General features: G+C 48.6%; 1 protein-coding gene across 1 annotated transcript in view; it reads right to left on the bottom strand.

Annotated features, from left to right (window-relative positions):
- olfml2a (olfactomedin-like 2A) overlaps window positions 1-17,840 on the bottom strand; it is a 78,782-nt gene that overhangs the window by 12,937 nt on the left and 48,005 nt on the right. Inside the window, exons 3-5 of the mRNA XM_038782067.1 lie at window positions 16,245-16,352; window positions 12,829-13,008; window positions 10,102-10,375 (exon numbers count right to left, since the gene is read on the bottom strand). Coding sequence (XP_038637995.1) covers window positions 10,102-10,375; window positions 12,829-13,008; window positions 16,245-16,352 — 562 coding nt within the window. The remainder of the gene's footprint in view (window positions 1-10,101; window positions 10,376-12,828; window positions 13,009-16,244; window positions 16,353-17,840) is intronic.

Genomic DNA, 17,840 nt, shown 5'->3' with positions numbered 1-17,840 from the left:
CAAGTTTGGGACATGACCAGACGAACGTGTGGGTATGATTCTCTAGCCCCCGAGAATAATTCCCGCACCTATCCTACACACCTGAGAAAAAAACAATAATTCTCGCCTTGGTCAGATGTGCCCTGTTTATCACTTTGAACTGAATCAAGCTGAGCCTAGCACATGAGGAGGAGCAATTTTTTTCTTAATATATAAATTTAGAGTACCCAATTAATTTTTTCTAATTAAGGGCCAATTTAGCATGGCCAATCCACCTATCTTGCACATCTTTGGGTTGTGGGGACGAAACCCACGCAAACACGGGAAGAATGTGCAAACTCGACATGGACAATGACCCAGAGCCGGGATCGGACCTGGGACCTCAGCCCGTGAGGCAGCAGGGCTAACCCACTGTGCTGCCCTATGAGGAGGTAGTAATAATTGATCCTCTAAACAGCCTCTCTACACAGCCCCCCCATCCAAAACCAGACTCAGTTCATCCCCCCACTTCCTCGTCACCTCATCCAACGGAGCCTGCTCCACAGGATCTGGCCATAAATGTCCAAAATCCTCCCTCCACCCAACATCAGCATTGACAGAGATAAGATCCTATTCAAGAGGGAGGGTGAAGATGCCAAGGGAAATGAAGAAAACTCTTAACCCATGAAATCACAATCTGAAAATATCTAAATAAATTAGTCCTCGGAATTGGAATTTGTCCAACAGCTCCTCAAAGCCTACCCTCTACAAACAGGTCACCAAACATCTCCAGATCCTCCTACCCCATGAGCTGAATATCGTATCTAAACCCGCTGTCATAAAGTGAGGGTTACTACAAATTGGGGCTAACAATGACATGGAGCCCAGTTTACAATGTTGTCTAAACTGCCTCCAAATCCTCAGAGTGGACACTACTGCCAGACTCAAGGTACATTTTGCTGGGGTAAATAGAAGTGAGGCAGTTACCAAAGCCCCAAGATAGAACCACTACAAATGTCTGCCTCCATCTGCTGCCATATAGAATTCAGCTCCTTGCTCACTCCAGTATTTTTTCAATATTAGCTGCCCAGTAAGGGCAGCACGGTAGCACAGTGGTTAGTACTGTTGCTTCACAGCACCAGGGACCCGGGTTCGATTTCTGGCTTGGGTCACTGTCTGTGCGGAGTCTGCACGTTCTCCACATGTCTGCGTGGGTTTCCTCCGGATGCTCCAGTTTCCTCCCACAAGTCCCGAAAGACGTGCTTGTTGGGTGAACTGGACTTTCTGAATTCTCCCTCTGTGTACCCGAACAAGCGCCAGAGTGTGGCGACCAAGGGCTTTTCACAGTAACTTCATTGCAGTGTTAATGTAAGCCTACTTGTGACAATAATAAAGATTATTATTATTAATAAAATAATGAATTAAGCCAGCTGATTGTCTCCCTCTCTCAAGAAATGCCCTACAAATCCCTTGGGTCTTGCCCCCCCCCATCCACCCAAATGAAGGAAGCTATCAATTTGTTGACTCTAACAAATAAAGATTTGGGGAGAAAAATGGGGAGACACCGACAAAGAAATACAAACCGTGGGAGGACATTCATTTTAATAGTCTGAACCCTGTCCGCCAAGGACAAGGGGAGGCTATCCCACTTCTGCAAGTCAGACTTAACCTCATTTACCAAACCAGCATAATTTAATTTATGAAGCAAGGCCCAATTGTGGGCCACCCGGATTCCCAGATAATGAAAGCTAGATCTGGCAAAGCTGAAAAGGCAAAATCCCCAGATCGGCTCCCCTCCCTGGGGGGTTCACCGGAAAGTATTCACTCGTCCAAATTGAACTTGTATCCCGAGAAGAGGCCAATGCTCCTAAGTAGGTTCATTATCTCATCTATGGTGGAGACTGGGTCTGTGATATAAAGATGCAGATCATCTACAAACAAAGACACCCTATGTTCCTTTGTGCCAAGTATGACTCCAACCATTGGAGAGTTTTCCCCGTAATCACCATTGCCTTTCAGTTTGTTTGGGCTCTTATGTTAATTTAGCAAAACCACAACAAGTGCCAGAATAAAGATACCACAAGAATATAATCCATAACATGCTTAAAAGATGATTACAGTCCTAGACCTACTATTGAAATGTCAGCAACCTATTTATACCTGTAAATGGAATGTGAAGGCGTACTACTGTATTCAATACTGCAGTATATAATACTTAGACTAATTCCCAAATTGATTTGATTTTTGGCTTTTCAAATCAATTTAGGCACTTGAAACAAATGGAAAACAGTTGTGGTTTTACTGCCAATCTAAAAGCTATCTCAGATCATGAGGGACTATGAATGCATCTTCCTTGCAAAACAATAGAAAAAACAGATGTACCACTAGACCACCAGGAATCAAGTGCAATACCTCTCTGTAACTACACAAATCACCGTTAGACTGCAAGAAAATTATTATAAAACAATGAAAATTAGTAATATACAATTTATTGAATGCTCTGAAATGCATGTACTGTTGTTATGAAGACAAAGGTGCTGGCCATTTTGTGCAAGGAATGATCATTCACATAGACATGAGATGAATGTCACAGAATCTGATACGGATGACATCATTAGAGGGAGGAATTTTGTAGACCTCAAAGGATCAAACATTTTGAAATAGAATCATAGAATCCCTACAATGCAGAAGGAGGCCATTCGGCCCATCGTGTCTGCACCGACCCCCTAAAAGAGCACTCCACTAAAGCCCATACCCCACCCGAATAACCCCCTAACCTAACCTACACTAAGGGGCAATTTAGCGTGGCCAATCCACCTAACCTGCACATCTTTTGAATGTGGGAGGAAACCGGAGCAGACACGGGGAGAAAGTGCAAACTCCACCCAGATAGTGACCAAAGGCCGCAATTGAACCCGGATCCGTAGCACTGTGAGGCAGTAGTGCTAAACACTGTGGCACTAGACTCTAAAAAAAACCTGAAATGTCTCCTGGACCCTTGCCTTAAGATCTCATTTGAAAAAGGATCTTTCTACCAATACTCTATATTGTTAGTATTGGGTTGGAACTGCAGCTTTTATTATGTGCCAAGTGCACCTCAACCTTAGCCTTGTATCTTACTGTTCAAATAATGGTAAGCAATGGTAAATTCAGACAAGTAGGATAAGGTGGTTCACCATAACACACCAAGCATACTAGAAGATGGATTCCATAAAGTATCTGGGGCGAAATTCTCCCAAAGGGAGACAAACAGCCGACGCCGTAGTGAAACCCAGAGTGTTTCATCCGGCGTCGGAGGCCGCTCCTCACCCCCTAACTGCCACACAACTGCCACCACCACCACCCTCCCCCCCCCCCCCCCCCCCCCCACCCCACACCCCCTCTCCGTGTACACTGCTCCACTTCGACATCACCCTTACCACTGCGGCACAACGGTATGGTACAACATTGATGGCTGGGTCAGCGGGTGTGATCAGTGCCATGTGGAATGACAGTAAGAAGTCTTACAACACCAGGTTAAAGGCCTTTAACCTGGTGTTGTAAGACTTCTTACTGTGCTCACCCCAGTCCAACGCCGGCATCTCCACATCATGTGGAATGACGACAGCCCGCTCTGCGATGAGCTGTGAGCTCAGAATCGTTAGAGAGAGTCTGGCCCATGGCAATAGCTGAACCATCCACCTTGGTGGCCGCTGTGTTTGTCACGGACACTCCATCACGTGCCCGCGTGGGCTAGCTGTGGGAGGGGGGGGGAGGGGACTACACACCCGGCACCGCTCGTCAACCCCAGCGACACTCGGTCACCATCACGATCCCTGTGGCTGTGGAACAATCACACGGTATTACAAGTAAGGTGGAACTGTGCGTTTAATGTTAATAATAATTTACAGGTGCCCTAGCCCCTACAGCTAAACTGTGCCCTTCACCCGTGCCAACTTACCCTGTGTCTCACTTTGTTGCCTTACGGGGCTACCACTGGTGATTCCCCAGATGATACAGCAGGAGTGGAGGAGGACTGCTGCGAATCGCCCCCTTCGACTTGTTTCTCCTTCGGCAAGCGTTTCCTGGGGCGACCCGGCCTTGATGGGCCAGGCTGCTCTGCGGGCGTCTCGGGTGACGTTGTGCCACCCTGCTCTGCCTGCTGCCCACCCGATGCACCAGGGATGGGAGGGGGGAGGCTGAGCATTCCGGGATGTCCCGTGATGGAGTTAATGGGACGGGCCCCGAAACCTCCTCCTTCCTCGGGGAGCCCGGTGGCCCCCGGGCCTCACTGTGGGACAGAGGTGCGAGCGGGGAGGTGCCCCGTCGCGCCACCGACACCTGGCGCTGCCAGTCCTGGAGGCCTGCAACGGTATCCACCAGGATCTGAAGGTTTGCAGAGACAGAGTCCAGGGAGTTAGACATTCCCGCCAGGGACTGTGCGATCTCAACCTGTGAGTGCACGACGCCATCCAGCACGTGTGTCAGGCGGTTGATGCTTTCCGCGACTGACTGCTGGGACTGTGCCATCGACTGCTGTGACTGTGCCTTGGCATGCTGCGACTGGGCCATGACCTGCTGAGACTTGGCCAAGGCCCGCAGCGCGCCGGCAATGTTGTGTTGGCTCTGGCGCATTGCTGCCTGTGAGAGGGCAACCCTGTCCAGGGCCGAGGATGACGCGTGCACATTAAGCCCAACGCCTTGCATAACCTGACCCATTGCCTCCCCCACGGATGCCACCCGTGCGGTGTCGGCCTGGGTTGCTGCCATGAGCGGCACCACTCCCTGCTCCTGGACGCGGTTCGTTTCCTTTAACTGCGTCTGCAGATGCTGGAAGACAGCCCTCATCCTGTCATTGTGTCCCTGGGTTTCTTGATCCATCGGCTGTGCGGGTGCGTTGAGAAACTCCAGGAACTCGGAAAACGTCTGGGAGCCAGCTGGATGCTGGGCCTGGCCTGCCCTCCGCCAGTCCGGGCCCTCGGCTACTCCGACCTCCACCTGCTGTACCTGCTCAGCTGTGATGTGTGACCCAGACTGTGACCCAGGAGGCTCATCACTAAATAGCCCAACCGGAGTGAGTGTCTCTGGGATGGTGGATTGTGTGGGAGATAGCTGTGCCGCAAGCTCGAGGTCATCTTGGGTGGACGCCTCCTCTATTTCATCGGGCCACTGAGAGGCCGCAGGGCGTTCGCGGGCCATTTCTCTCTCTCCTTCCCTCGCCGCCCTCTGGGTGTCCTGCTCCACAGATTCGGTGGGGGAGGATGGGACTCCCTGCTGATTGGCACTCTCTGCCGTGCAGCCCTAGGTGCGATGGGGGCAGATACCTGTCTCTGCCTGGAGGCAGACGGCCCTGGTCGTACGGCATCACGTCCTAGGGAAGAGAATGAAACGGGTTATTTAGAGATGCTCGGCCGGGCGCTGGACGGTCCCAGTGGGCAGAGTGTGAAGGGACAGAGGATGGGGGCGGTGTCCCAGTGGGCAGGGTGTGAAGGGACAGAGGATGGGGGAGGTGACCCAGTGGGCAGGGTGTGTGAAGGGACAGAGGATGGGGGAGGTGTCCCAGTGGGCAGGGTGTGTGAAGGGACAGAGGATGGGGGAGGTGTCCCAGTGGGCAGAGTGCGAAGGGACAGAGGATGGGGGAGGTGACCCAGTGGGCAGGGTGTGTGAAGGGACAGAGGATGGGGGAGGTGTCCCAGTGGGCAGGGTGTGTGAAGGGACAGAGGATGGGGGAGGTGTCCCAGTGGGCAGAGTGCGAAGGGACAGAGGATGGGGGAGGTGTCCCAGTGGGCAGGGTGTGTGAAGGGACAGAGGATGGGGGAGGTGTCCCAGTGGGCAGAGTGTGAAGGGACAGAGGATGGGGGAGGTGTCCCAGTGGGCAGAGTGTGAAGGGACAGAGGATGGGGGGGGTGTCCCAGTGGGCAGAGTGTGAAGGGACAGAGGATGGGGGGGGGGGGGGGGGGGGGGGGGGGTGTTTGTCATGCAGGGTTGTCTCTCTTGGTGCAGCTCCGCCAACCTCGCATTGCACGACCTCCCGGGTGGCAGATCCCCCAACAAGGTCCAGTGCCCTCTGCTCGAACATGGTGAGGGGGTGTAGAATGGGCAAACCCCGTCCAGTCTCGTTCCGCTCACGAGTGTTGTGAGCGGTCTTGTCCTGTTGGGGGAGGGGGCATAGGTAGATCATTACAATACGGCAGGTATCAGCAGTCCGTTCAGATACTGGCACAGGTTGGGGGTCAAGTTGTAACAAGACCATTGCATCTCTCCAGGGGGGCCAGAGCGCTGGGTCTGTGACTACTTAGTGAACCACCCTCCACTCACTCTGCCCCAATCCCCCTCCACCCCCCGTGCCAGGGGGAGAGGTGGGTGATTAAGTAAAGGGGAGGGGGGAGGGATGGTTGTGACTCGGGGGTACCCTCTTGGCACTTACCCTGGCAGCCCTGGTGAGGTCGTGCAGCTTTTTACAGCACTGCTCCCCAGAGCGAGGGGTCTGCCCCACAGCACTCACGGCAGCAGCCACCTCTCGCCAGGCCTGGCGCACCACGCTTGCAGGGTGGCGATGCCCTCTTCTCGGGCAGGTGATGCCCCTCCTCTGCTCCACCTCATCGAGGAGCGTTTCTATGTCGGCCTCAGCAAACCTCGGCGCTGCCCTCCGTGGCTCCGACATGTTTCCCGTCCCGTTCCTGTGCTCGCCCGCGCCTTTTTACGGCGTCGGGCGGCGTCACATGGGCATGTTCGTGGCGTCGCAGCGTTCCGACGTCATCTGGAACGTAATTGCCGCGGCCCCGTTCCTAGCCCATTTCCCGGGCGTGAATACCTCGGGAATGGGGCCGTGTCGGGCCGTCGGCAAATTCGGTCGTTTTCACAGCCGACTTTGCGATTTTCCGCGGGTGTGGAGAATCGCGTCCTAAGTTTCCCACAATGATTTTACCCCTCCCCCCATATGCACACTTGCCCCTAGCTCTATAGATTCAAAAAGTTTATAATCTGTCTCATTCTCACAGCTGGTTAATAATTTTAATTGTATATCACTACAATGCAAAGACTCAGTTTTGTGAGACATAAGCTGCCCATTTGGCCTGGTTGCTCAGTGGCCACGTTCATTGCCACCAGCCAGTTTTACCCATTGTCCCATTCCTGAACTTCTACCTACAGTGGGGCTGGGCATCTTGTTACTGGACTCCGGGTTGAGAGAGAAAGCCCCACGTAGCCAAATATGATGTAGGTTGAACAATGAAATGGGCTGGGATTCTCCCCTACCCGGCGGGGCAGGGGTTCCCGGCATGTCGGAGTGGCGTGGCGAGAATCCCGGCCCATGTTTCCTTCTTACATCACAAACCTTGAACTCCACTATTTTTGCCGCATATGTAATTGAGCAACTTAAGTTGTTGCACAATCAGCTGCTCTTTCAGCATGAATTGTGGTTGGAAATGCCAATGCTTGTTCCAAAAGCAGAAGCTTGGCAACATCATCTACATAATTAGTCTTTCTTTTACTTTGAGAAGAAAATATAGTAGGATAATCTAGTCCAGGGGTGGGCAAACTACGGCCCGTGGGCCGCAAATTTTTTTTAAATAAGGTTAATGGGGGGGGGGGGGGGCTATTGGGTTACTGGTATAGGGTGGATACGTTGACTTGAGTAGGGTGATTATTGCTCAGCACAACATCGAGGACCGAAGGGCCTGTTCTGTGCTGTACTGTTCTATGTTCTATATGAGGCGCCCAGAATCATAACCGGGTGAAGCGCCATTTTTGAAAAGTAGAGAAAAAGAGGGCTAAAGGCAGGATGCCGCCGGGGGAAGCGCTGAGGTATATGCCGCACGCTAATTGGTTACAACCGGGACTATTAATTAATATACTATGCGGCCCTTTAAAATTGTGAATTTCTGAATGTGGCCCTTGCACGGAAAAGTTTGCCCACCCTGATCTAGTCCTTATCAAAACATTTAAGAGGGGTTCTTTTAATGGCCAAATGGATAAATCACCAAAGTGCTCGTTCACTAATTTTTAATCCACTTTTAGACTGCGGTAAGATCAATGCCAACTTCCAATGAATGGTTTTCCACAGTTGTCTGGAAGTCAAGAAGAGCCATTGTTAATGAATTCTGACAAGCTTTTGAGTTGTGGCCAGTTGCGTAAGTCTTGCTTGTCAGGAGGCTGCCCCATACAAAGATATAAAAGCACCCATACAGACCAGGAAAAGATCTGTCTGAATACTTAGTTTGTGTTGAATTAACTTGGTCAGTGTAGCGCGGGAACTACAGTTGACTTCTTCAGCTTTTCATCTGAAGAATGGCCACTTAGATGAGATACTGGATATCTGCCCTTGCCAGTGGACTGATGCCCAACAAGAATTACTGCCTTCAGGAGAGGAGAATTCAGACTGGTGGAAGCGCTTTGAAGAATAACTTGTGTTTTTTTTTACTTAGGTAAGTTGTTTACAAAGCAATAACTTTATTCTGCCTGGAAACCCAGTTCATTTTCTTACTGATTAACCAAGGTGCATTGAAAAACAGTTTGCACTGCTAACATCTGTTAACTATTTTTCCTCCACAAATTGCTTCAATAAATTGTTGTGTTTGATAAATCCTCTTATCTGCTCCAAGCAAAATTTTACTAAGCTTTAAAAATTCTGATTTAGAAAGTAAATGGACTATAAATTGAATTTGTTCTGCTGCTGTTCACTTTACTTAAAGTGATTTGCAGGTTAAAGCTTTGCAAAGCTTGAAGACATCTTGAAGACATGCTTGAAGAAATTACGGCGACACAGTGGCAGAATGGTTAGCACTGCTGCCCCACAGCGCCAGGGACCCAGATTCAACTCTAGCCTTGGGTGACAGTGTGGTGTTTGCATGTTCTCCCTGTGTCTACATGGATTTCCTCCGGGTGCTCCGGTTACCTCCCACAGTCCAAAGATGTGCGGGTTAGGTGATTGGCTATGCTAAATTATCCCTTAGTGTCGAAAGATGTGCAGGTTAGATGGGGTTGCGGGATTAGGGTTCCGGAGTGGGCCTAGGTAGAGTGCTCTTTCGGAGGTCGGTGCAGACAACATGGACCAAATGGCCTCCTTCTGCACTGCAGGGATTCTAGGGATCTATTTCATTCATATTATAAAACAATTTTTCATTCTCAATAGCACATATCCTAATTTGGGGAGGGGTAGATGCTTCACAATGGATCACGAACGTGTAACACAGGTGTTTACTCATTTTCACTCGTAGTCTGGTATGTGAAGAAATAAAAATCAAAAATCTCAAAGCAAGATATCTGCTTTAAAGGACCATCAGCATATTTGAAAGCAAGCGTCGAGCTTCAACAGACTGATTAATCTACAGTGACTGTCAAGTCCAAAGACGTGTAGGTTAGGTGGATTGGCCATGCTAAATTGCCCTTAGTGTCCAAAAAGGTTAGGAGGGGTTATTGGGTTACGGGGATAGGGTGGAAGTGAGGGCTTAATGTGGGTCGGTGCAGACTCGATGGGCCGAATGGCCTCCTTCTGCACTGTCTGTTCTATGTTCTAAGTTTAGGAAGTTGAATATGAAATCAAAAAGATCATACACTAGAGCTGTTAGGTGCACAGATGTTTCAGAAGTTCCTTCACCAGATTTCCTGATAATGTTTGAAGTAAAAGTTCTAATTTTACAGGAAGGACACAAACATATAGGAAAATAATGTATTAAATAAAGTAATCTGGTTATAATGAGACAGTGATTCTAGTTGACCATGTTGGACATGGGAAATGTTCACATACATAAAGCTGGATAAGAAACCAACTGAATCTGGTTGAATGGCATCAATGACTTCAATGGAGAGTCGGTGGCTGGGTGTAAAACTAGCGGTGAGCTCAATTTCATCAGTTTTTTGATGGATGGGTTAGGTAAACATTTCCCTGGTAACTTGTTTATCTACTCAAAGTACTATTTATATGTTATTCACATGAAACAAATTCTCTTTTCTCTGTTATATAAGTAGAGATGACACAATTCAATTTGATGGATACTTAGCAAGTTTTACATCACCAAGAAAACAGTATCACTAACCTGTGCGTGTTGCTGAATCAACGTCTTGATTGAATTGAAGTTCATCCATTTCATTTGGAAAATGCACAATTTTCTAGATTAACAAGGAGCATGAAAATATGAAGAATTTGGCTTTGTTTATACTTACTCTTGCCACCATTGCCCATGTCTTCAAGCCTTCCTGCTTTGTAGTAGGTAATACCTTTTATAATAGCTGGCTGATGGATACCAGGCTTCGTCTTGATGGTGGGCTGTGGTAATTTTGGTGATGGAACTTGTTTTGTTTTTGTAACTGGCTTCTTTGTTTTAATTCCTTTGTCTTTCAGTACTTTGGGAGGAAGTTTTCGAACTGCTGTTTTTTTCTTGTTCTCTGCTTTATTTGAATACTTCTTCACAATCTTGGCTGGTGCTCCAGAGGTGTCCTGAAAATAAATGTCATGCATTTGGTTATAACTTAAAAACTTCACAATTGTCAGGGCTCTTTGCAGGTACTTGCTTTCCTCACAGTGCTTCTCTGTACATCCAACACACACAAGGGTCTGGGTCTCTGGCACTTACCAATTAGGATTACACATCCCTGCATCCTGAATTCTGGTAGATATTCTTCCCTGTTCTATCCCTGTGCCAGTTCTAATCTTCAGTTTCTTGGAATCTCACAGACATTCTCTTCCTTGGTCCCATTTTCCTGAACTCAGTTTGGTGATTCTCCTACATTTCCTTTCAGCCTTGCTGGTACATTTTTTAAAAAACTCTTGATTTTCTGCAGTCGATTTTCCACATTAGTTACAACCCACCCAGTTGGCTCCTATGCCCCTCTTTCCTCCTGTCTTCATGGCTTCTAGCTTTTCCTACCCGAAAAAATCTAAAAGCTAAGGACCAAAGTTAGGATTTAAGAATGTGGGACCATTCCAATTGACTTTGGCTCCATGTTAGTCTGGCTGTATCTTGGAAATATCATCCTTATGTAGAGATGGATTCTCTAAGAATTCCAGATTTTACAAATCATGAATCTATTCATCCATTATGCTTTTGCCAATGTTAATTCTTCAACTGGAATTATCTCACATTGAGGTTATCAGATGATTGCCTTTACCCTGTTTGATGGGATGCTTGTTGCTAGCCAGTGGCCTACATTCCCACAGTTGCAGTTAAATCAGCTGCTCCAAATTTTCCAGACCCAGTGAACACTCAAATCAGTCATCATGGCTCCCTGAAGCATGGGAAATCTGTTAATTTAACTACAAGTGTGCACAAAGTTGTGCAAATTCTGCCAGAAAATCCAGCCTGCATATATAAAAGTAATCTACTTCATCGTACCTTAATATTAATCATGGTCGACCTGGGAGTAATCAATACTGGGTCACAAATTGGAAAACTATTCCATTGTTTAGCACTGACGGTATGTCATGCCACTGCTCCACACATTCAACACAAAATGATCAGAGCATTAAAAATTTATATTTTAATTGCGTATCATAAATGCCAAAGAATAACTGACAGCTGGCAATGAACAACAATTTGATTCTCAAAATGCTCAGTTTTTAAATTATACTCAGTTATATTACATTAACAAAATAATTTGATCAGGGCAGCATGGTGACACAGTGGTTCGCAAATTCTGGCAACAAGTTGAGATCCCAGGTTCGATCCTGGCTCTGGGTCACTGTCCATGTGGTGTTTGCACATTCCCCCATGTTTGGGTTTCGCTTCCGCAACCCAAAGATGTGCAGAATAGGTGAATTGGCCACACTAAATTGCCCTTTAATTGGAAGAATGAATTGGGTATTCTAAATTTATTTTAAAAAAGAATAATTTGACCAAATTGCTGCCTTGTAATTCACTGTAAATCATCGACTATGATAATTGTGATGTCTACATTCACAGGGATACTCACAGCACAATATTTAAAATTGTTGTTGTCCTGTTTGTCTTATATGGTAACAGATGGACCATAAGGCATAAGACATAAAGCCATAACACATAGGAGTGGAATTAGGCCACTCAGCCCACAGAGTCTGCTCCGCCATTCAATCATGGCTGATATTTTTCTCATTCCCATTCTCCTGCTTTCTCACCATAACCCCCTGATCCCCTTATTAATCTAGAACCTATCTATCTCTGTCTTAAAGACACTCAGTGATTTGGCCTCCACAGCCTTCTGCAGCAAAGAGTTCCACAGATTCACCACCCTCTGGCTGAAGAAATTCCTCCTCATCTCTGTTTTAAAGGATCGTCCCTTTAGTCTGAGATTGTGTCCTCTGGTTCTAGTTTTTCCTAGAAGTGGAAACATCCTCTCCACGTCCAATCTATCCAGGCCTTGCAGAATCCTGTAAGTTTCAATAGGACTCCCCTCCTTCTTTTTTTTAAAAAATAAATTTAGTGTACCCAATCATTTTTCCAATTAAGGGGCAATTTAGAGTGGCCAATCCACCTAGCTTGCACGTTTTTGGGTTGTGGGGGCGAAACCCACGCAGACACGGGGAGAATGTGCAAAGACTCCCCTCCTTCTAAACTCTAATGAGTACAGACCCAGAGTCCTCAACTACTCTTCATATGACAAGCTCTTCATTCCAGGGATCATTCTTGTGAACCTCCTCTGGACCCTTTCCATGGCCAGCACATCCTTCCTTAGATATGGTGCCCCAAACTACTCACAATACTCCAAATGGGTCTGACCAGAGCCTTATACAGCCTGAGAAGTATGTCCCTGCCCTTGTATTCTAGCCCTCTCGACGTGAATTACGTTCTTGTGATGAAAAGCCCACCGTTGTATGGTTGCATAATAAAGTTCTGCGAGTTAACCATAAATTACCTTTGAAAAGACTCTTTATAAAATATTGTCTCAATTGTTTCAGGTTTATAAAAAAAAGACTACCTGTTGTTTATCTTCCACAGCTGCATCCTTCTGCAGCAGCTGCAGGCTCAGTTTCGAAATTTCCTTCTTTACACTCAGCATAATATCGGAGTAGTTTTCATACCGTTTCATTTGGTCAGAGAGGGTTTTCACACTTTCTTTCATGAAGTCATTCTCTCTGGTCAGATTTGATTTGATGGTCTGAAATGCAAAGTAACATTTAAACAGTCTGTTCAATCCAGAATCAAGTTAATCCAGTTTCAGAGTTGCAATCACATAAGCAGCTTCTTCAGAAGAACAGCTTTCATTACTTGTCCCAAGTTTATGGAGGAAGAATGATCTCAGGTTAAATTGACACCATTTTCATTTCTCATTAGTTACCACTTTCTTCGTGTGGAAATTGTCAATATCGGACATTACAATATTTTAAATGTGATTCATAATCATTTGCATAAATATGTTTTAAATCTAATGCATGTATACAGCATCAACCAAAAATGAAATTTGCTGGAAATACTGGACAACATTTTCTGTTCCCACTAGTGGTGGAAATTGTGGCCGGCAGGGGCACTAAATTTGGGGTGATCGAAAAGTCAATTTCCCGCCTGTAGAAGATTAGTTCGGAATTTTGTTCTTCCAACTTTGATGTCAGATTGACGGCAGCTCGAGTTTCCCGCTGACCTATGTCTCGCGGTTTGGAGATGCGGATCTGGGGAGGCTCCCAAATGCGGTCGAGGCCAGGAGGGATCTCCTGTTCCCCCAAGGGTCCTGGAGCGTGAGCCACAGGGCTGCCAGTGCAGCTTGGGATGAAGTGGCAGCGGCTGTCAGTTCAGGAAGTGTCCAGTACCCCAAGAAGGTCAATGACCTACACCGGGCCACATGCATGAGTTAACACCACACCTCCTCTCCCCAAACCTTCCCATCCCCATGCGGCCAGCCCCCCAACCCATACTTCATCCCCTCCCTTCACCCCTATCCATTCATCCCCTCCCTTCACAACCATCCCCAAACCTTCCTTTACTCCACCCCCTCCCCAACCAATGTGAACCATAGTTGCGGCTAACGATGCCCTTTCTGTCTCTGCAGGAGCTGTCCCACAATTGCCAGGAGACGGCCCAGACTGACGGAGGGGTGCTGGATATAAGAATCCTCATGACATTGTAAGAATGGACCCTGGATGTTACGGGGCTGCCGGAGGACAGAGCGGTAACCAAGGCGGAGATCGGCGCATGTTGCTGAGGTGAGGTTTTACTGAACACCACCCAGAGGACCTGTCAAACGTGAGTTGTTATTGCCATACAGACTGACCCATCCCTTCCACTGACTACATTCTCCTGCAGATCCTCCAGCTGAAGGGTTGACCCCTCCCCTGCCTCCCATGAGACCACCTTGGAGGAGAGTTCCGAGGATGCCACAATCAATGTGTCAAAGCTGTCATGCCCACTCTCCCCCAGCGCAGAGACACGCACCTTGTTGGGCAACGTTAGTGGTCAGGCATCTGGGGCATAATCTGATGAGTACCACACAGTTGCTGATGCACATCTGGTGGAGGCAGGAACCCCAGGCGAGATATCAATCGGAGTTCTGCTGCATTCCAGAACCCAGCTGGGTCCCAATCTGATGCTGAAGCTATGGAAGAGGTAAGCCCGGAGCTGATGGAGACGATAGAGAGCAGTCTACATTTAGAGGGTGATGTCAGGGATACTTCAGATCCATAGCCAATTGGAAGATTCCCAGAGGCAACTGGCGCAGGATATGTCGCTGGCAATGCGTGGCACCGAGGACAACACTGTTAGCGTGATGAACCATGATGCATTTTTGTTTAATAAATTTAGAGTGTCCATTTCATTTTTCCCAATTAAGGGGTGATTTAGCGTGGCCAATCCAGTGTGGCCAATCCACCTAGCCTTCACATCTTTGGGTTGTGGTGGCAAAACCCATGCAAACACGGAGAGAATGTGTAAACTCCACACGGGCAGTGACCCAGAGCCAGGATCAAACCTTGGACTTCGGCGCCGTAAGGCAGCAGTGCTAAGCACTGTGCCACTGTGCTGCCCTAGACCTATGGTGCATGATATCAGCAGCATTAGTGCAGGTGTCCAAGGAATGGTGCAGTTGGGGACGGCCATGGCTGAGGGCCTCAGCAGGATGTCCGACTAGCTGGGGGACCAATACCAGGCTGACCTTGGTGAGGCATTGAGGGACATGTCCCAGTCCCAGATGGAATGGCCGAGGTGCTGCGGAGCTTGACCCAGTCGCAGGTGGGCATTGCCGAGGCATATTGCAGAGCATAGCCCAATCATCGAGAAGCATCGCCGACAGCGTCAACACCATGGTGCAGACATTGGGAAGCCACCAGAGGTGGGAGAGCTAGATGACATAGGGGCTGCCGGAGCCCAATCCAGATGCCCCTTCATCTCGGGGTCCTATGGCCACTGAACGGGAGGAGACGGATAGAGTGGCAACCCGTATCCATCCTATGCTCTGGTGACGGTGGCTACCAGCTCCCCTGAGTTCCACGACTCTGATGAGACCACGTCTTGCAGCCAACAGCCAGAACAGGGCCCCAAGCCCACAGAAGACGCCTGCCAGGGGCATCGAAGGCCATGGGACAAGGTAAGAAGCTGACTGCCTCCACCTCTGATGTGCATCCTGAGGGTACACCTAGATGTAGCGGTAGAGCAAGGAAGGCCAACCAGGTGGAGGATCACAGAGAGGACACTGGTGGGAGGGAGACAGGGGGGGGCGGGTAAAGGAATGGAGTGTGCATTGGGGAGGGGTGTTGTGGGAGTCAAGAGTGGAGTGGCACCATCGGGAGAGTGGTGTACACATGTCTGATAAACATTAAACACCCTCACTACAACCAATATGACGCCTCTGGCTCTTTGTTCCGCGAAGGGGGCCGACCACCAATCCCATGCCCCATCCCCCAGACATGCACCCCCATCCGACGAACCCTGCCCACGCACGCCCAGTCATGGACATATGCTCGAGACTGGGGCCCATCCCATGGGTGATCGAAGGTTGGCCGCCGCCCCGTGTCAACTAGTTCTGCCAGCCCTGATGGCCCCCCAAATCTGCAACATGGTGCTGACCCCCTTGGTGGCGCTGCCTCCCACAGTGTTCAAGCGCAGTGTCCATGCATCAAGTTGTGATTGGAATGTTTTATTTAGAACATACAGTGCAGAAGGAGGCCATTCGGCCCATCGAGTCTGCACCGAGCCACTCAAGCCCTCACTTCCACCCTCTGGATTGAAAGTAATATTGCTTTCTTTCACTCAGCTTATAACTAGGCTGGGAATTTGTCTTATGTCTCCCTTTGGTGACTGCTGTTTGGTAATTGGGCACAAAATTTGAAATGCTAATGCACCACATTACCTTTTCCATGGTGTCACCTGTCCTAAAATTGATACTATAGCTAATTTATGTTATATCACCTCTTCAAGGTTGTTCATCTGTGTTGCCACTTTTCGTATGTACAAGTGAACTTTCATCATATCGATGCTATATAAGGTTCCTTCCAGCAGGTCAACCAGAGACTGTAACTAGAATAAGACCATAAAATGCTAGGTTAGACAATGTGGAGCATTTAGTTTTACAAAGGATCATTTTTAAAATGTTGCCCAATGAGCCATTCTTCATGCATAAAACCAGATAATGGTGTCAGCAGGCTGTTCTATTATAGAATCATAGAATTTACAGTGCAGGAGGAGGCCATTCAGCCCATCGGGTCTGCGCCAGCCCTTACAAAGAGCACCCTACTCAAGCCCACATCTGTACCCTATCCCCATGACCCCCACTTAACCTTCTTCGACACTAAGGCCAAATTAGCATGGCCAATCCACCTAACCCGCACTGTGGGAGGAAACCGGAGCACTTGGAGGAGACCCACGCAGACATGGGGAGAACATGCAGACTCCACACAGACAGTGACCCAAGCCGGGAATTGAACCTGGGAACCTGGAGCTGTGAGGCAACTGTGCTAACCAGTATGCTACCGTGCTGCCACCACTATGCTACCATGCTGCCCCACTATGCTACCGTGCTGCCCTACTATGCTACCGTGCTGCCCCACTATGCTACCATGCTGCCCCACTATGCTACCGTGCTGCCCCACTATGCTACCGTGCTGCCCCACTATTCTACCATGCTGCCCCACTATGCTACCATGCTGCCCCACTATGCTACCATGCTGCCCCACTATGCTACCGTGCTGCCCCACTATGCTACCATGCTGCTTGGGGGGTTTCATAGCCAAACCAAATCCTGTCCTCACCTGATGTCCAAATGTTCAACTTTCCCAAATAGGCTCTTAGCTAATGATCAGAAATAGGTGCCACAGCTACTTACCTTAGGCATGGGGAGTGGATGGACCATAAAGTTACAGGGGAACAGAAAGTCAGGACTCCTGAGCATGCTGTGGAGTTTTAACAGTGTACCTGTGACATCACCAATTGGTTCCCCTGATTGACTGACTTTGCTTCAAGTTCAACAGAGTTGATGTAGGCTACAGAAACAGGTAAATCCATGGGACATGGTGGGAGGTCAATTGAATGGGTTGCTAATTTGTCATAGAATTTACAGTGCAGAAGGAGTCTGCACCAGCTCTTGGAAAGAGCACCCTACCCAAGATCAACACCCCCACCCTATCCCCATAACCCAGTAACCCCAACCAACACTAAGGGCAATTTTTGGACACTAAGGGCAATTTATCATGGCCAATCCACCTAACCTGCACATCTTTGGACTGTGGGAGGAAAACGGAGCACCCGGAGGAAACCCACGCACACACGGGGAGGATATGCAGACTCCGCACAGACAGTGACCCAAGCCGGAATCGAATCTGGGACCCTGGAGCTGTGAAGCATTTGTGCTATTCACAATGCTACCGTGCTGCCCATCATGGGCTCCCGGTTGGAAAGCGGGTGAGGGGAGGATTGGAGGCCCCAAGGAGTAGATTGGAGGTCTGGTTGGATACGGCTGCTCTGAATCCTTATGGGGACATTGGAAGCCTGTTTGGGTGGTCGGGGAAG

Source organism: Scyliorhinus canicula, chromosome 21 (genome assembly GCF_902713615.1).
Source record: "Scyliorhinus canicula chromosome 21, sScyCan1.1, whole genome shotgun sequence".
Classification (NCBI taxonomy): Eukaryota; Metazoa; Chordata; class Chondrichthyes; order Carcharhiniformes; family Scyliorhinidae; genus Scyliorhinus; species Scyliorhinus canicula.
Note: the sequence above shows the minus strand (reverse complement) of the source record. Positions and strands in the feature narration are given on the sequence as shown.